The sequence below is a fragment of the Rhineura floridana genome, chromosome 3, assembly GCF_030035675.1.
Source record: "Rhineura floridana isolate rRhiFlo1 chromosome 3, rRhiFlo1.hap2, whole genome shotgun sequence".
In the NCBI taxonomy this organism is placed as follows: domain Eukaryota; kingdom Metazoa; phylum Chordata; class Lepidosauria; order Squamata; family Rhineuridae; genus Rhineura; species Rhineura floridana.
In genome coordinates this window covers 85,075,975-85,096,749 of record NC_084482.1, presented here as the reverse complement: position 1 = coordinate 85,096,749, position 20,775 = coordinate 85,075,975, and the positions used below count along the sequence as shown (strand labels likewise).

The window sequence follows — 20,775 nt, the reverse complement described above, 5'->3', positions numbered from 1 at the left end:
GCCCCTTATAACTCGGGCTTGAGGTAGGTTTGGTCAAAATAAATAATTTTATTTATTTATTTATGTATTTATGTTATTACATTTATATTCCGCCCTTCCTCCCAGAAGGAGCCCAGGGCAGCGAACCAGCAAAATACTAAAAACATCATGAGTACAGGGCGAAAGGGACAAATGAGGTAAGCAGAAGGCACGTCAAGCAAATCCTCATTGTGACTGTCTTCCATCTGGAAACCTATGTCCTCACTGTGGAAGGCCATGTGGATCTAGGATTGGCCTCCACAGTCACTTACGGACCCACCGTTAAAGACCTTATGTTGGAAGACAATCTTACTTGGTCATAAGTGATCGCCAATGAATGAATGGGGTTACCCTTGAAAATGACCCGGAATTTACAACTTGTACAGAATGCAGCGGCGCGCTTACTTACCAACGGCCGCCGCCGGGACCACATCACGCCAGTATTACTTGATCTACACTGGCTGCCGGTTGTTTTCCGGGCCCGATTCAAGGTGTTGGTATTAACCTTTAAAACCCTGTATGGTTTCGGCCCAGCTTACCTGAAAGAGCGCCTCCACCGCCACCAATTATGCCGCCCAGCTAGATCAGCCACACAAGGCCTTCTCGCAATCCCGCCAACCAAAACAGCTAGGTTGGTGGGTACTAGGGAGAGAGCCTTTTCTGTGGTGGCCCCCACTCTCTGGAACTCCCTCCCATGTGATCTTCGACATGCCCCTTCCCTAGAGGTATTCCGCAAGGCCCTGAAGACGTGGCTTTTCCAACAGGCCTTTAAGGTCCTTGAGAAGGGTAAATCTCCATGATTTTGCCATCTATCATATGCTGCTAATATAACTGTTTTTATATGTATTGATGACTGTCCAGTATTTTTATCTACTGTTACTAATATGACTGCATTTGATATTGTTGTATTTTATCTCATTTTAATGTACGTCGCCTAGAGTGGCTATTTGCCAGATAGGCGACAAACAAATTAAATATTATTATTATTATTTTATTATTAAAAACATCTATAAAACATATTAAAAACAAAACATCATTTTAAAAAATCTTTAAAAACGTGTTAAAAACAATTCCAATATAGATGCAGATAAAAATAATAATTAATAAAAGTAGAATTAGAATTAGAATTTATATACCACCTTTCATTTCAAGTAGAAGTACCAAGGTGGTTCACAAACAAATAAAAGCCAACAGCAAAATAGCTAGAATAAAACCATGAGTGTCGGTAGCTTCTGCCTGCCTGTTATATTTAAATGTTATAGTTTCTCACACAGAACACAGCAAGCAAAGTACACAGCAATGGCTTTCTTGCTTTCATCTCTGATCCAGGGTTATCAGAAATGATGCACTGACATTGGACAGAGCAATCCAAGTCATGGGTGGGGGGAGGTGGGCGGCGGACTAGGAGCTGGTGGAAAGCTCCGCAGCATCCACCCACTGTTCAGGTGCACAAACAGAAAACCAAAAGCCAGTTCCGATGAATAACCCTACCAGCAAGAAAGCGGCCCCCATTGAGTGCCACTGTAATATTTTTGTACACCGACCTTTTTGTTGGAAGAAATATTGCCTGGATTGGGACCCACAGGAGCAACCCGAACATGAGCAGGATGTCATGCAAGCCCCCCCTGAGCTTCTCCTCCACCATGCCCCCAGAACGTCCTGTTTTGGGGCCTTCTGACAGTTTCCACCAGTTCTCCATCTGCTGCACTGGCCATCCCCAGAGGATCTCCAGTTGAGCCAACAGGGTCCTGGAGGCAGGTGGTTCAGCTGAGATGAAGGACTTCTGCCAGTGGAGCCCAGCGGTACCAGGAGACTGCCAGCTTAGCCGGGGATGTACCACATCCAACTCCCCTCAGCCAAGCACAAATTCAAATTGGATTGCGCTCTAACTCTGTGATGTAGTAAGGCATAATTTCCATGAGGAATAAATGGGAACCTGATTACCAATTACTCCTTCAGGCACATGTTCATAGCTCAGCTGAAATAGTATGATGGATTCCAAATCATGATTCTAATAATAATAATAATAATAATAAATTTAATTTCTGTGTCGCCTATCTGGCCAATGGCCACTCTAGGCGACGTACAACAGTTAAAACATAATATGATAAAATACAATACAATGATACAATATAAAAACAATATAAGAACAATACAGCAGCAGACAATAATATTAAAACAGGGTAGGAGGCATTCCAATCTTAGTAATTAACCCTCCCCGGAAATCCCAAAGGCCTGTTGAAAGAGCCAGGTCTTTAAGGCTATACGAAATGTATTTAGGGAAGAGGCATGCCGGAGATCTTGTGGGAGGGAGTTCCAGAGGGTGGGGGCCGCCACTGAGAATGCCCTCTCTCTAGTATCCGCCAATCTAGCTGTTTTTGTCGGCGGGATTGAGAGAAGGCCCTGTGTGGCTGATCTTGTCTGACTAGTTTTTATTTTAAAATTTACTTGGAAAACGTTATGCTACAATATTACTGTATTTCGTTACTGATTTTTTTTAGCCTGTAAATGTATTTTCTTCAAAGATCATTCATCACATGGAGTCTGTGAATATAAGTGTTTACTTAAGCACAGATACTAGTCCTATCTAGTCATCAATAATCCACCCACTTCCCAATTGTCATTGTGTGAAGAGGAGAACAGGAATTAACCTCTTGTCCCTGAACATCCCTCTTGCTGTTCCTGTACCCCCTACCCACACAATTTAGAATCCTGGAAAATGAGGGTTCTGCATCATGGGTGGGGGTGGGGGCTATGCAACTAGAGCAGACATTCAGACCCCAAAACAGGTGGGGAGGAGGCTGCATAAGCAGGAAGGGGTGGTGCCAATGGACCTGTCTTGGCTTTTCCTGCTGCTTTCACACTGCACTTTATTTCATTATTCTAACGATTTCTTACCTGTTAAATTTGCACATTTTTGGACACATAATGAGAAGACATGATTCATTAGAAAAGACAATAATGCTGGGAAAAACAGAAGGGAGTAGAAAAAGAGGAAGGCCAAACAAGAGATGGATTGATTCCATAAAGGAAGCCACAGACCTGAACTTACAAGATCTGAACAGGGTGGTTCATGACAGATGCTCTTGGAGGTCATTGATTCATAGGGTTGCCATAAGTCGTAGTCGACTTGGAGGCACATAACAACAACAAAATTTGCACATTATATTTGATCTTTCACACTATGTACAAGCGAGTTCTGAAAATCTTGTGGAATATAATGCAAGTTTAGTGTTAATTTTTGTGATAAGTAATACTAGAGATAATCTATTTGCAATCCTGGGAACACAGAAAATTGCAGTTTTTCACTAGCTGCAGCTGCTCGCATGGTAGGCATCCCAGTATGCAGTGCATTCCTGCCCTTTAGGCATGCGGGGGGGTTGCCTGGTGAAAATTGTACTAGTATTCTGGCACAGGCCAGATATAGACTCCCCTGTGTCTATACAACTAAAATAATTTAAAAAGTCAGATGCTAAAGGGAGAGGGCTTGCATGGTGATGGGACAAGATCTTAGACCTCCTACACAGTGGGAAACAGTGTGCATGTGTATAATGGGTGAGGGATGAAAACAAACCTTGTGAAATACAGTTGCGCAAAATGCCAGTATATTGGCTAAAAAAGTTACTATTCCTTAACGCAACAGGTACTGCAGTGTGAAAGGACTTTTAGAAATCATGACAGAAGCACTACCATTTAAATCTGTTAAAACTAACACAATAAGTCTCATGTCTGAAAGCAGCCCCCAGCACATGATGGTAATTGCATGGAAGTGATAACAGTTATGATTCTCAAGAAAACTGTTTATCAAATTCATGATCTAGCTTGCTTGCTTATTTTTTATATATATTTCTATTCCCCCTTTCTTCTCAGAGGCTTAAAGTTATGTGTGTGTGTGTTCATTTTTTCCTCACAACAGTCCTGTGAAGTAGGTTAGAGTGAGAGATGGTGCCTGGCTCCAAGGTCAACCAATGAGCTTCATGGTTGATTCAGGTTAGAACCTAGTTTTCCCCAGACCCACAGTAATTATAATAGTCCAATCACTATACCAAACTACTGTGATTCTGCTACTGTACATTTCTCCATTTAGTTTTGTCCATTTATGTTCTTATTTGTTATCTGCCAGTCAGGTATTCATTAATCATAGTTGACATTAATTTTATACAAATTGTTAATGACTCTAGGATAAAAATGCAGGCATGAGAAAAAGAGGATAGTATAGGTTTTCTGTCATTCTTTCTGGGTAGCAGTGTACTTAAAATTGTTTCTAGTCTATCTGATAATGACAAAAACCTGCATTCTCTTTACTATATTAAAGCTGCGAGGCTGTACTTCCAAACTAAGACTAATAGTTTGGATAGTTTGCTCACTTGTCTTCTTTGATCAGAAAATTAAAATGTTGATGAGGACATATACTACAGTAACATCTTTCTTTTCTTCTTCAAACCAATTATTTTCAATCATTATGTTTTGGAAGCTGAGGATATTATTTAAAAATTTGAAATTGTATTCATGTTAATAAATCAGTCGTGAGAAAATTAACTGAGCAGAAGAGCTGTTGATTATCTAATCTTTTACTTCCTATATCAGTACACATTCTTGAAAATTGCTTAGATGAAGCATATGTTACTTTGGCAAGTTATGACATATTTTTCTTTTGAGATGACTTTTTAGTGTTGTGATAACTCTTCTGTTGTGTACATTCATTGTGAGTTGGATAATATTTATACAGGAGTCAGGACCTTTTATGATGCAGTATATTGTAGTTGATACTAATTTTGTTTTGTCCAAATGCAATGGTTTTCAAAATTCTTATCTTAAGAAAACTATTAAGATTTAATGTTAAACCATGGGTTTACAGGCACACGTGCTTCCCCTTCAAGGCACATGCTCAAACGATACTGAAAACATCTACTTTAAGCTAACCAGAGTTCCCCTTTATGCCTAAAATCCAGAGCTTGGAAGTAACTCGTTACAAGTAACGAATTACTTGTAATTCTTTATTTTTTTGAGTAACGAGTGGGTAATTCCTTTACATTTTGATTGTAATAGAACTAGGAGTAATTTTACTACTTTTGTGGAGTAATTGTAACGTTTCCAGAATTACTTTTGGGCATTACTTGGGGGGGCAGGGGACGTCTTCTGCTCCTCTGATTTGTGGATGAAAATCATGTGCCTCAAACTGGGCTTCTGTGCAGTGTCTCTCTTTCCTCATGCTCTGTGGATGGGCAGGAGGCGATGAGGGAGGAGGCGGAGAGTGAGATGGGGTGGAGTGGATAGTGGTGGTGAAGAATGGAGTGGAGGGGGAAAGGATCCGGAGGTCAAGAACATGAATAAAGGAGGAGAAGGAGGCAGCAGCAGAATGGAGATAAAGAACTGTGGAGGTGAAAGATGACAGAGAGAGAGAGTGTGTGTGTATATATGTATATATATACTGTGTTTGCACTTGGCACACAAAGTGGCCTCCACCACTCTCTGACTAGTGTGCTGCATTTGCAGTATTTTAACTTTTTTGCATCTCAGGGGAAAATGTTTGCTTGAGTGAGTGTCCCTTAGTTGGTGGCAGAGCAGGGTCCGGGAGGTGGTTAAGTGAGAGAGATTATGCTGTCTGTCTGAGTGGGGGGGGGGTTGCACTTGGTTTGATGTGCAAAGATCTGAGTAGTGGCCTCTGCCTCCCTCCCCACCACCCTTACCAGCGGAGAGACCACCATTGCTATCTTATGAATAAAAATAATTATTCTGCTAGCTCTGTATGTGTTTGTTTATTTTTAATGTTGTTTTAGGCTACTTACATGTGCAGCAGCCAAGGCCAGCACCTTGTAGCCATTTTTTAAAGTAACTAAAATGTAATTGTAGTGATTACTTTGGAGGAAAAGTAAAGTAATCAGTTACTTTCAGAACAATTGTAATTGTAACGGTAATTACTACTTTTTTTGGACCATGTAACGTTAACTGTAATTTATTACTTTTTAAAAGTAATCTTCCAAGCGCTGCTAAAATCTGAACTCTAGTTAACTGAAAAGACATGATCATAAACCACAAAGTAGTTTGAACTAACTGGATTTTGAACTAACCAGAGTTTCCCGAGACATGATGGAAGCTTTTAGTCTCCTCCTCCTGCACACAGAAGAGGAGAAAGAATGAAGTGTTTGAGCCCAAGGATTTGGTGTAGTGTTATGTATGAACTGACCCATTTATTATTCCACTGATGACCTCTGGTTGAAGTGGATTCCAAAGAGTATTCTAAAATATGTGTTCAGTTTGTTCAGAATGCCAGCTATGATTGCTAGATGCCACCACAAACTGTTCATCTCCATACTCTCAGCACTCCCTTTACAGCCATGCATTGCAGGGGAATACTGGTAATATTAGATAATCTCTGTCATATTCAGTTTTCTTAGTTTTCTAGCACTTAATGAGAATTACTGACCTACCTGTTAAGAGAGCCTAAAGAGGCACTCTTTCTTTCTACATGATTGTATGAGGGGAGAAATATGTCAATCTTTGCCTTTGAAGTTAGTTTGAAAACCATTATCTTAATGAAAAGTGTAAGAAAGGTTCTTCTCAGCTTTGTTTTATATAGTACTGTATTTTTAATTTGTTCTCCAAGGATCTGATAAGTAATGCATTTTAAAACTAGCAACCATCTCAGACACAGAGAGCTGATTTGTAGGGATTCAGTGACATCCAGTGCTAAAAGAGAGTCTCAGTCCTGTGAAACAACTGTACACAGTGCTAGGTTTAAGAAAATATTGCAGTATGTGTCCCAGAGCTGCCTGTCCCTTTCATAAACTTATTGTACCAAGTTAAACTTGTTAAAACTCAACCCTTTGAAAGAAACAGTTTTTTAAGTGATCTAAGGGCTGCTTTAGACACTACTTTTTAGAACAAATGGATTCTGTTTTGGATCCAGCCTAGGTACCCTGAGAGGTCAATGTACCACAGTAGAAAATACATCTGCATCACCTCAGAAATGTTACGTAATCTACACTTTTCTAGGTCAGAAAATGCGTTAATCTGTTTGAAGCTCCTTGTCATATGTATGCTACAGATTTAATCTGTAACTTTAAACAGTTATTCCCTCTTCCCAGAGACCTGTGGGATTTGTTTTTAAGATATTTTTATTGTTTAACACTTGCTTGCCACCCAGGGCTCTTTTGGGAGGAAGAGTGGGATATAGATTAATTAAATAAAGAAATCCATTGTTATGGGAGCAATCAATGCTTCTTTAATATTCCCATGAGGTATATTACAGCTTGCTTTGATCTAACATCAGTATTATAGGAATCCTGTTAGTAAGCCAGCAGTGGATCAGTTACACACCGATAACAACTTTTATCACCTGTATCTGTGTTCTCATCACACTAGATGAACCACAGTTTTAACAACAATTCATTGTTCTGTATAGGTTTTGTCTGAGGCTAATCTCTGAGTTCAGTCTGGCTTTATTTTGTCCTCAAGAATTTGTATATTTTAAAACTCTTTTCTTTGTCTACAGGCTTCTCAATGCCAATAAGATCAACTGCCTGAGAGTAAACACTTTTCAAGATCTGCATAATCTCAATTTGCTATCTCTTTATGACAATAAGCTACAGACTATCAGTAAAGGGCTTTTTGCCCCTCTTCAGTCAATTCAAACTCTGTAAGTATCTACGGATGTTGCTTATGGGTTGTCCACCCCCCCAGTCTTTTCAGAGATGGAGGACATACCTGATCTTGTGACCCTCTTCCGTCCCCTTAATTCTGAGTACCACTCTGTCTGCCTGTGTGCCATAGACAGAGTCCAAACACATAAGCTTACGTGAAGTAATTCTATCCTGCAGAGGAACAACTGAAGTGTTGAGAGGGTAAGGAATGGAGAAGGGGACAAAGGGATAGAAGGAAAAAGTTATTTGGATAGAGCAGATAGAAAAGAGAGAGGAAGATGTGAAAAATGGAAAGAAAATTGATAAAATAATGGTGGAGGGAGTATTTTAAAATATTTCCCCAAATTTTAATTTTTTTTAAAACAGAGAGGTATGAATATTAGATCCTGTTTTAATTACCAATTCAAGAAAATCAGAAAACCTGAAAACAATATATATAATTGCAGGTGCTAGTAGCAGCACCTGCAACTACTGTACACTGATAGTAGAAGTAGTGGTTTTGGACTGCTGCTGCTGACACCGTCAGAATTCAGTAATATAACCCCCTTAATACTTTTCATTCCAACACAGTGTGAGAGAGAATGTTTGCTGCTGGCAGTGGCCCGTATAAGCATTGCTAGTGGTGGTAGAAACTTGCGTATTAGCTTGCAACTGAAGCTGCCGCTGCTGGCTCTGCTGTTGGGACTTGCCTTGTTCCAGGATACCACTGTACCTGGCAGGTAGAGAGCCCAGCCAGCCTGTGCAGCAGCTGTACTTCACCTCACTCACCTTCACATGTTACCTCTTCATATATTGCATGTTTACTGCATTCATATTTCACAAAGAACTGGTAATATGAACAAACTCCAAATAATTTTTATGTTGAAAGTAGACTTCTAAGCTAGGAACCAAAAATGGGATAGGTAGGTAGAGTGGAAAATCCACCTAGCCAGATCTTTGTTTCCTGATTTTCTCTACTGCTGTTCCATGGCTGTTAGTCTTTATGTAAAAAGTGGCTTCCAAAATCAGGAACCAAAACTCAAGCTAAATATTTTATTATTTTTGGCACTTGTCTTGGCCTTAAACTACATTCCCTTAAAATCAGTTGCTCAATGGCTTTGGTGACTAAAGTATTTTGTATCAGTCCCTACTAAAAGCTGTGTATCTCATGAATAATAAAATTTCATTTAAAATTATATTCTCACTCTTACCAAGTAAACATTACATATTATCTTACCTTTTTTGGTGTTTTAGGCTACAATCCAATACACACTTGCCTGTGAATAAGTCCCATAGGGTTTACTTCTGGGTAGACACGTATTGGATTGCATCCTTAGTTGCTATTAAAATACTATTTTTCAAAATATCAATTTTATAGATTTTTGTTTTCTTTGTGTCTTATACTGAAAGATGGCATCACGTTATAAGGCTTAAGAAATTGTTTTATTTTTATTAGATAAGTTGTACATACAATTTTGACAGTTTTTTGGATAGCCATTTATCACAAGGATATGAGCTTTTATTTATTTTAAATAAGCTAGGCCGCTTGACTCCATCAGAAATGTTTTTGGTTTTTTAAAAAAAAGTCTAGAAAGAACTTGGTGAGATCAGAAGACGGAGCTTTGGTCTGATCTGCTGTTCTTCTCCAGTTTGAATTGTGGAAACTCATATAGCCTAACTGTGCCTGCCATTCTTCAATGACCAAAGCTATCCAGACTTTAAGTCTCTTTACACAAAATTGTATGCTGTAGCCAGAAGGGAAGCCACTTTAAATTTCTTCAAAATGGTAGCTACTTCATTCAATGAGCCATTTTGTGTTTACCAGCTTGCCAGATGAACCATGTGGCCCTTTGTACTCTGCAATCAGACATATTTGGTAAGGAGACAAACCACACAATGCAAGCTGATTCACTTGAAGATCTGGTGCACATCAAGAGCTTGTTTGTTGGATTAATGGCTGATAAAATAGCAGCTGTTTTTTGTGAAATGACTCTGTGAAACTTCCCTAAATCTTATATATATACTACATATACTCTTTATTTTAATGTTTTGCATATAAGAAAATTCAACCATATATTTAAAAATTGACAAAAATTAACTACTGGCTAATTGAAACAATAATTTAAAATAATCCAGAGTAGCTAGTGTTGTCATACGTAATTAGCTCAGATAAATTATAATCAGTAAGTATCAAGTGCTCTACCTTTGGGGAGATTTTATAGGGGAAGCAGGATCAATCTCTTTTTCTTTTTTTCTTTTTGTTATTTGTTTACTAGAAACAGACTCCAGTTGAAAATATGTGTTTTCCCATTTCTTTAATCCAATTTAAGTTTCTAATAAATGTCAGCTTGTTATATTTCACCTATACTATTGTTGGTATATTCTGTTGGTTTCTAGTTTCAAGCCCAATTTTGTTGAAAAGTTAAATCTGATGCTCAAGAGTAAACCCATTTTACATAGGATCTAGTAGCTTTGACCAATATACCTAGATTTAAATTTCACTTTTGAGAGAAGACCTGTGGTTCATCTGTAGACTTTGCTTACTGGCCTGAAGTGCACTAGTTTGCATACCAACAATTTGATGTCTGCAATGCTTTAGCTTTGTGATTAAAAAATTGCACCTTGTATTTCTTAAAAAAATGCATTCAACTGCAGTGTATTGTGACATGCTGCTGGCTGAAAACTGTAGCTTTTGTAGACAGAAGGTATGTGCCCTTTAAAATCGAGCTTTGCTATATTAATTTTTGTTTCTTTCTTGAAAAGGCTTGCTGCAGATTTAATGGGCTAAAAGATAAGATGGTTCACAGAATTTCTCCCATTCAAAAGCAACTTCATGTGGCTTCCGCCAGACCTGGTGTATTGGAAGCTGATTCAATTACTCTACTCTTCAGTTTTGTGTTTGTAAGAAACAATGATGGAGTACAGTGTCACAGGTCACTTCTGGTTAAACATCCCATCCCTCTTGCAGGCATTTAGCTCAGAATCCATTTGTGTGCGACTGTCATTTGAAGTGGCTGGCTGATTACCTGCAGGATAATCCAATAGAAACCAGCGGCGCTCGATGCAGCAGCCCACGTCGCCTTGCCAACAAACGAATCAGCCAGATCAAGAGCAAGAAGTTCCGTTGCTCAGGTAATTCATTTATCCAGGCTGTACTGCACTTTCAGTTTAGAAATAAGCAGGTCCAGAGAGCCTGCTAATCAAATCTGTAAGACAGTGTTTGCTGTAATGGATATTATGTAGCATCTTTCTAAAATTAAATTTGAAAAATTGGATTAGTCCAGAAAACCTATTTACCTTATGCATTAGAAGAGAGGCAAACCTTTAGCTTGTCTTGTGATTTATTTATTTATTTATTTAGGTTCAAAGATAGGATACAATTTTAAAAGAATGCAGTGCTGTATACTGCCTGTAAACAAGATAAGGTACAAATAGTCCCGTATGTAAAGTGACTTTTAAAAAAAGAAAAGGAAAGAAATTAAAGAATTCAGATGTGCTTTGATCAGCTAATTTGTCAGAAAATATCTCACTAGCCAAATAAAGGGTTTGTTAGGAGGGCTTCTTTGCCAATCACTGAAAACATGCTTTAAGATTGTTTTAGCTATTCTGATACACCTCTGCAGGTGACTTTTGAATGACAATAGTGCAGTATTTCCCTACACACAATAGATGCTGAGCTAGGTGCAGAGACCTTTTTTTAAAATAAATAAATAATTTGGCTAAAACATGCTCCTGGAGCATACAACTTCCAAAGAATAAAATTAAAGTGATAATACTGATAAGATGTTTAGGAAGCAGTGTTGCTGCATAGTCATCATTTGGCAAGTTGTATGTTTCGTTGCATGAGCTATAAAACAGCAGCTTAACAGAAAGAAAAGTGAAAGGAAAGTTCACCCAGAGCTATACACCTTATGTGATCCATCTGCCAAATGCAGAATATTAGCCGCAAGTGTCAGTCCATCTAGAGCTCAATAAAGTCCCTTTATTTATGTTTACCCTGATTTTCAGACAATTGTTGTTTCCCAAAGTGGCTCAAATCAATGAGAGGAGGAGGGTGGGCGTCCAGCCATCAGAATTAGAAATTAAAAAGATAAGACACACAAGGGAAGGGCAGTAGAAGGAAAAGGTAGAGGAGGGAAATCAGTTCTTCAAAGTCAGAACACAGGATTGGGCTACCAGAATTGATATCCAGTTTGAGCCAGGCCTATCTTTCTTGCCGGCATTCTTGGTGGCTCTTGTTCCTTTGGCTAATGAATGGTGGCAGAGAGTCCTTTCTGCTTGCTTCTCCAATCACCGGGCAATTAGCAGCTATAGCTGCTACATGTTCTTTCTACTGGATTGGGGGATAGAGACCAGCCTCCGCAGCTGCTCCTTCTTTGGCTAATGGATTGGCCAAGTTTATCTTCCTGTTACTATGATGATCTTGCCAATGGGAGTGTGTGTTGCTCTTCATCTCTGCAGCTCTATGACAAACCCTTGGGTTAGTTATCTGGCTGGACCTGCTAACAGGCCATAACTCAGGGATGGTTGACTGTGTTCAGCTTGGTGCATCATATGTTGTGCAGTCCTGGGTTCACAAAGTGTTAAAGGCATCGGCAGCATTCATAACTTAAGGATGGCAAAAAGCATATCCACTAGTTGCACTGTGCCACATTGCCACCACAACAGAACTAACTAGGCAATCTGAATAAAAAGTGTCATCTTTTCCCAGCTACCAAATAATTGGGATGGTGGGGTGCTACCTTATAGATGATCTTTTCAATGAGCCTTTGTGTTGGAAAATAGTGGCTGAATGGAAAGATGTACATAGCTAACGCCTGTAATACTCAGGGAGAGAAGTAGAGGTTAAATCTTATGAAGTATGATGATTTGTAGTGTGGACCAAGACTTGAAGATTTTTATCATTCAAGCAACACTGTCATTGAAAGAAAGATTAAAATTTTGCTTAGCATTTTAATGCACCATTTTAATGCACAGCATGTCAAGAGTTCTGTAGTTAAAGTTGGGTGTTATAGATAGTTGTGTTCTCCATTCTCAGTCTATTTGTTATCAGTGTGTGTTCCATCTTCTAGGCATGAGCAAAGGGACATTAATTTAAAAAGTCAAAAACTGTCACATACTGTTTGTTCATATTATAAGTTACTTACACATACATGTTTTAGATGTATAGAGGTAGTACAATGTGCTACTTATTTTAGTATAGCAAGCTTCAAGTACAGGCAGGCTTTTATGTGCCAGAAAAATCATTAACTAGACTGGGAAGAAAAAATGACTGCCATTGATGCAGTGCCTTCATATAAAAATGAATGTCGTTACTTTTTTCCTCTTGAAAAAAGGGGGAGGGCTTTGATTAATTATGTTTCTGATCACTAAAAACAGATGGCAGAATGCACTGGCCATTGTATGACGGAAGATGACATCTACCCATTGTCTTCCCAATAAGCCATCACTCATAAACTGCTTTTTGCCAGTACAAGTTATGGCACCAAAATCATGAAAAGAATTATATTCACTAATAGGCAAAAAACCTTGCGGTTTAAGAATGTACCTATAGCCCACAGATATTTCTATCAAACTTTAAAAAGCAGGGAAATTGGGCAGCTATACTGAATGCACCAGGGGAGCAGGAGACCTGACCTCCTCTCTGAGATATTGGACTGCCCTACAAATTGGTCAAAATGCAAACACAATTTGTATTGGTCTTTCACAGTCCAATCCACTTCCTTTGTAGCTTGGAAGAATTTGGAGATTGGGTGAGTGGGCACTGGGCAAAGGGGAAAATCCTTTCCTTTCCAAAAGGAAAACATTGCTTTTCAGTGTTTCCCTCACCTTTTTATTCTACAGCAGGCACATGTAGCCTCCCACCCAAATTTAAACCAAAGCTGTCCTGGCCACATCCACACCAGGCCTTTATTTCACTTTGGACAGTCATTGCTTCTCCCAAAGAATCTTGGGAAGTGTAGTTAGTGAAGGGTGCTGAGAGTTGCCAGGAGACGCCCTGTTCCCTTCACAGACCTTCAATCAGAGAGTGGCTGACTGTTAAACCAGTCTGCCCACTGGAGCTCTGTCAGTGGAATAGGAGGCTCCTCTCAGCACCCTTCACAAACTACATTTCCCAGGATTCTCTGAGGGAAGCCATGACTGTCTCACGTGAAATCAAAGTCTGGTGTCGGTGTGGCCCCCTGATTAGCCAAGCCCAGCAGCTGTGAGGCTTTTAGAACACTGACAGTTGGTCCTTAATGAGTATGCCCACCCTTATCATTGGCTTCCAGCCAAAATTTCTTAAATTAATTAAAAATCAGCCAGGCATATATTTTTTTTTACTTTTAAACTAAAGAAAGTTAAAGGTCAGAGTATGGGGCAAGGTCAGTATTAGGATTAAAGGTACTCTGTGAACATGGCTGATTTTTAATGAATTTCAACAGATTATGAGAACTCTCGGGAAAAAGTCCAAAAGGCTTTGGGTTTTTTCTCTCTCTTTAGACTTTGAACTCTTTGTTCTCTCTGACTGTTTTGTGTATTGCCATGAAAATTGAGAGGGTTGTTAAGCAAGTGTTTCTGAGTTCAGGACTATAAGTTTTGTAAGGTTTTGTTTTGAAATGAGCTTATGGGAAGCATCAGAATGGCATGGGGGTATTTTCAATTTAACATTGCGGAATGTGAAAAATCCATGCAGACTATAGTATACAGCCACTGTTGTGGCTGTAGAATATTAATTATATGAATAATTACAGTTGTGCTTGCAAATTGTTAAATTTACATGAGGTTGTGTGTATCCAGTGGTGCCCTTCTGTTCACAGAAACCTCTTTGATCCATTATTATTATTATTATTATTATTATCTAAAATTTATTCGACGCCTATCTGGCAGGACAACCTGTCACTCTAGGCGACATACAAAGGAATAAAAATACAAAAACAACATCAAAATAAAAATCAACAAGTACATAATAAAAATACTGTTCACATAAGACCCCAAAAATCAGACCACCCCCTTAGCCACCTAACTGTGGCATGTTCATTCATCTGACTGTACAAAAAGCCATGTCTTCAACTGCCTCCGAAAACCCAAAAGTGAAGGGACTAAGCGAGTATCAACTGGTAAGGTGTTCCATAGCGTGGGAGCTACAATGGAGAAGGCTTTAGATCTAGTACCACTTAATCTGGCCGCTCTGATAGATGGAACCACAAAAAGTCTAGTGGCTGAGGACCTCGTACGCCCATCTGCTCCAAGAAGAGAGAGTTTGTTCTTCAAACAGATTGGGCCAGCATCAAAAAAGGACTTATCAGTTAAAGCTAGTATTTTAAACTTCACCCACAACACTATCGGAAGCCAATGAAGTTCCCGAAGGATTGGGGTGATGTGTTCTCTCCTATGGCAGCCCTTAATGAGTCGTGCCGCCGCATTCTGGACAAGCTGAAGCCTACGCAAAGTTCCCAAAGGGAGACCAGCATATAAAGCATTACAGTAGTCCAGACGGGAGAGAATCAAGGCACTGACTACAGTTGGTAAAAGATGCTTTGGGAGGTAGGGGCAGATTTTGCGAATGAGGGACAGGTGGTAGAGTGCAGTCCGACAAACTGCCGCTATCTGAGCCTCCATCGTCAGTTGGGAGTCCAAGATGACACCCAAACTACGGACTTGGTCACTCAAGGGAACAGAAACTTGATTGAAAGTCACTTGAGTTATTCCTAGTTTGGACCGATCACCTACCAAGAGGATCTCAGTTTTATCAGAATTTAGCCGCAGTTTATTCTTAAACATCCATTCCCCTATTAGTTCCAGCCCTTTAGTCAGTTGTGTTACAGCAGCCTGTGGGGAAGATTTAAAAGACAAGTAGATTTGGGTATCATCTGCATACTGATGAAATTGCAGACCCATACTACGAATAAAGTCACCCAACGGTTTGATGTAAATGTTAAAGAGCATTGGGGCAAGAATCGAGCCTTGTGGCACACCACAATCTAGCGGCCACGATTCCAAGATCTCATCCCCCAATGCTACTCTTTGGGTTCTCCCGCTAAGATAAGAGCGGAACCAACGCAGGACATCTCCTTGAATGCCCATGGTCATTAAACGATCTAGAAGAATGTTGTGATCGACCGTATCAAAGGCTGCTGACAGATTGAGAAGAGCGAGGAAGGTATATTCTCCTCTATCTAAGGCTCTTCTCAGATCATCAAGCAGTACGACCAGGGCCGACTCAACCCCATGTTTTTGTCTAAACCCTGACTGAAGGATGTCTAAGTATCTACCTTCATCCAGATGTAATTGCAATTGAATAGCCACCGCACACTCAATCGCCTTCCCCAGAAAAGGAAGATTTGAGATCGGTTGGTAGTTATTCAAGACCAGAGGGCCCAGGGCCGGTTTTTTTAAGATAGGAGTTACCACAGCATCTTTAAGTAGAGGCTGCTGTGAATGGAATGCTGTTTTTTCCTTCCCTTTACAGTTTCCTCTGCCCCCTCCCATCAGCTCCAGAGGGTTGGGAGAGTCTCAAGACCAAAAGTGGGGGATGGCAGAGGGGGATGTAGGAAAAGGGAAAACTTGTGGAAATTGCCTGCCTCCCCCTTCCATTCATTGACATTTCCACTGGATCAAAGAACTTCCACAAATGGAAAGTCATCACTGGATACAACCTCATGGTGTTTTGACCAAATGTCTTACTGGGCATCTGATCTGCATCAATTAATCAATGAGTACTGATATTTTAAAAAAAACTGACTGTGAGAGCAATACTGGTGAAACTCAGTGTAGTCCAGAGGGTCAGTTCATGGGCTTGGATATGGGTTCAGGTTAACCTCCACCATGTTTAATGGACAGTTACGGCTTCAGTTCCTCATATGTAAAATTGGGAATGACCTCCCCAATGGGTTGTTGTGTGAATAAACTCAGTAAACAACTTTCCTGTACTAAATAAAAATTACATAATTCTAATCTGTCATAGCAGATGATTTCCAGGCAGTTTATGCCCTGATACCTATTTATACCATTCTGTCCCAATCATTACTGATGACCATGGAAGATATCAGTGATATGCCAGAGCTATTCTAGCATGCTATTGAGTCACACATAGTGAAAATTGAATGATATAAAGCACTAGATGTCAAATACTTTGGTTGCATTCAGACACTATGATAAAGGGAATCAGCTGCAGAAAGCCATATGTTCACATGCTGCTCCATTTCCTTTCCTGTTCTGGTGCAACCATGAGAAGGAGTTGAGCAGCTTCTGTTTTTGATTAACCACAGCTTGCTCTTTTGTCTGCAACTGGGGAACTATAGTTAACTTTAACTGGTTTGTCTGAAACAAGCAAATTTTTCACTAACGTTTATGAAGCTGGCTTGTTTCAACTAACCATAGTTAAGATTAACTACTGTTAAGGATTCAATTTTGATAATTTCAACAGAAACTTTTTATCTCCTTGCAGTCACACCAGAGGAGGGGAGAGGGAGTCTGTGAGCCCAAGGCTCACTGTGGCTCATTCATGTGATGATATACCAAGGTTTATTATGACATCTGAATGCAGCATTTACATTTATTCAGCAAAGCATATGTTTGAAATTAAACAGATACTGAGGCTACACTCCTGTGCTCACATACATGTGAGTAAGTTCTATTAATGAGACATTTCTGAATAGACATGCATAGGATAGCACTGTAAACTTTCACTTTGGATAGGATTCTGTTTGTAAACCTTATAATATGCAGGAGAAAATGGCAATTCTTTTGCTCTATATATCAGTTTAGAATATTTATTTATTTATTTATATCCCGCCCTTTCTCCCAGCAGGAGCCCAGGGCAGCAATACATATAGAGTTTGTGTATCCATAGTCCTCTGACATACAATGCAACAGTTATGAGTCAGTTTTTTTCTATATGTATGAAAGGCGATGTATGCAAAAATATACCTCAACTTTCCTAACATTTATTAGCATGACTGAGCATATGTGCTACTAAACCTTTCCTCTGCTGATCTTAGCCATTAATTTGGCCAACATATTGATTATTTTTTTTAACTGACTGCATTAACATTTTATAATCAGTTTTGAAGAACTGGAGTTTTTTTTTGAGGATCAACAGATTTTCTTTCAAATTAATTTGCATATATTTTACCACAGGAGGAAACAAAATCGCCTCCTGTTGGTAGAAAGCTGTATTTCTCTATCAATCTGGAATCACTATATTAAGAAAAATCTTAATAAGCTGTTTTTATTTATTTATTTATTATTATTATACTTGTATACTGCCCCATAGCCAAAGCTTTCTGGGCAATTTACAGTAACTCCTTGATGCACTTATTCAGAAATGTCTGCTCCTATTGGCCATTAGGCAGGGTTGCGCTCACCATAGCAACCAGAGCATAGGGGCCGATAGTACCTCACGGAGGCCCTGGAAGGGGCTGGTTTTGTGACAGAACTATGGTGGTCTCAGTAGTTTCCTCTAATACATAATGCTGGCGAGGCTTCGCTCAGCTGCTACATCCCCTCTTTGCAGGGCTGGCGTAACATGGTAAGCAAGGTAAGCATGGCAGGAGGGCGCCCCTAAGCCTGGGAAAAAATTTAAACGCCTGGGAAAACGCTCTTGTCACGCGCCCTCCCTTGCAGTTGCTCCAGCTCTGGTGCTGCCACCACTGTCAGCCCCCTCCGGCAGCTCCTGACATCAGTGTCGTCTCCTGCGGGGTCTGCCGAAGCAGATTGGCAGTGGAATGCCAGAGGCACCTCATCCCAGCCCTAGGAGCGCGTCCCTAGGCGACCGTCTGCAGGCTTGGGGAGTGCGGGCCTCTCTGTCTCTCCCACTTGGCAGAGGCTGCTTGCCGGCTGGTTTGCCCTTTGCGCATAGGCAGGAGCTTTCAATACTTCCATCAATTCTAGGCAATGGGCGGGAAATTAAAATATATTATTGATTTGCATTTTTGGGACTTAGGACCCAAAATAAAAGTCCTTTTGTGTTGTTGAGTTCATTAAATTCCTTCATAAATTCAGATAGTACAAGAGTGCTATCCTGAGAGCCAAATGTTTAATTTATGCTCAAAATCTATACATTATTTTTAATAGAAGTTTCACATATTTAATTTTTAAAAGGGCTCAGATTCATGTCCCGGTTCTTCAAATAAAAACTGGTCTGACTATGGTTGTGAGTGAGTGGGTAAGAAACAATGAACATGCACACTTTCTGAGCGCTGCCTAATATTTGTATAAGCCAACATATGTAAAGAAGAAAAGGCCAGCAGTTTTTCTCTTAGGTTACAATAACAATAATTTTGCATTGCATCTGATTCTTTGTGTAGATGCCCATTGTCCTCAATAGCCATTATCCAGCAAATTCCTGAGAAATATACAGTCTATTAGTAGTTGTCATAGTAAAAATTTCTATACCACCAACATTAAAAAGAATATTGGTGAACAGCATAAAAGCGATAAAATTACACCCATAGATCAGTAGATCAAATTAACAACATAGCCACTCAAAGAAAGCATGTGTTAATAGATGAGTGTTAAGCAGGCACCTAAATGCCAATATTGTAAGCCTGCCTGATGATCATTTGGAAGCCCATTCCAAAGAGCAAGTGCTGCCACACCCTGGTTTTGGTGGACATATGTTGAGCCTCAGGAGTATATGGCATTACTAAGAGTACAAAGTATGTCTGTCCCAAGAGTAGAATGAGATCCCAGAGGCTGTGTCATTTCTCCTCTGCCTCAACAAATTGTTTAGGATTGGATGAGTGCAAACAAAAACCTGAACCTTGGGTGTGTAGTTTTCAGGATTGCAGCTGATACTATCATGATGTCTGTTCACAATTCCCATTGCATTCAGTGGGGCTTACTCCTTGGTAAATGGATCTGGGTTGCAGCCTAAGTTTACTTAACACAGGGTAAGAAATGGTGGTAAACTGAGGCACTGACTGCTAATATATATATAATCATTATGCATGGTGAGAGGTGGCCATTGCTATCAAGTTTAAACAGTGTATTGCGCATGAGACTGCAAACACATTTAGTGCATTCAGCTTTATAATAAAGCTTCAGAAGTGCATCTCAAAACGTAATACATGAAGTTACCCGTAGAATTAATATTTTCAGAGGGCAAGTAGTTTTGGCAGATAGTTGTTTCATGCATGATATAGGGGGCAAGATAGGTGGTGGGAACATTAGATTACTTGTTTTGATATTTTTGTCATTTAAATGGGATGTAGTAGTTTTGTCTCTCATCTTGAATGGAAGAAAATCAGATTTTATTGTGTGAAAGAAAATTCTCATATTGTCTGACGTATTGGGAAGTGAGGCTGCTCTGCCTTTATCTGTAAATATTAAATTTAATAGGACAGATTTAAATCTTCTGTGCTTGGACAGTTATAAAACTAAAAGGAGGGTTTGGATGAAGACATTTATTCTAGCCACAGCTTTGCTGTGTATTAACAATGCATTCTCCTGTGCTCTCAGAAAAGAGAGAAAATGCTGCTATTCAGCAACAGCCATAAAAAAGCTATGATAGCCTCACCCTCAGCTGCACTTGCCCAATGGCAGCCAAATGTCCAGCGAGACATGTCAGCTCCATTTCACCAGAGAATCTCTTCCTCTGCAGGATTGTCTGATTGGCATCTTTTGATTAAGATAACTGCCATACAGCTTTGTTTTCTAAGGGGAAATCAAAAAGAATCCCGCAGCAGATTGTACTTGTTCAATGGCAGCCTTGCGCTGCTTTAGAATTGGCAGGGCTCCTTGATTAGTGTGCAGCTCTACAGTGTCTGCTGCCAAATGGCATGACAAATATTGCTCTGCTCAGAAAAATGTCTCTTTTTGTTTTCTCTTGTAGGTTTCTTTTTCGTCCACTCTTTTTGTCACATTTGACTAGCAATTGATTGATCTGTCCATGTTCTGCAGTTTCCCTGCTAACGAATGGGTATTTAAAGGAAAGAGAAAGACACTAGAACTTTGCCCTCTCCTACCATAACAATAAGAGGAAAGTGCTTCTCATTTGAAGCTCTGATAACCAAACATGTTTCCTCGGTATCTGTGGCATTTGATTCTTGTTCTATTTAACAGATTTAATTAGCTGTTACAATGCCAGATAGTTGTCACACACACAACTAACAATGGAGGTGGGACAATGAACCATCTGCCAACAGAAATC

General features: G+C 39.7%; 1 protein-coding gene across 2 annotated transcripts in view; it reads left to right on the top strand.

Moving 5' to 3' along the window:
- The window catches only part of SLIT3 (slit guidance ligand 3), an 810,414-nt gene that overhangs the window by 573,290 nt on the left and 216,349 nt on the right, over positions 1-20,775 (top strand). For both annotated transcript variants that reach the window (XM_061616805.1, XM_061616804.1), the window contains 2 exons: positions 7,514-7,657; positions 10,609-10,772. In XM_061616805.1, coding sequence (XP_061472789.1) covers positions 7,514-7,657; positions 10,609-10,772 — 308 coding nt within the window. The remainder of the gene's footprint in view (positions 1-7,513; positions 7,658-10,608; positions 10,773-20,775) is intronic.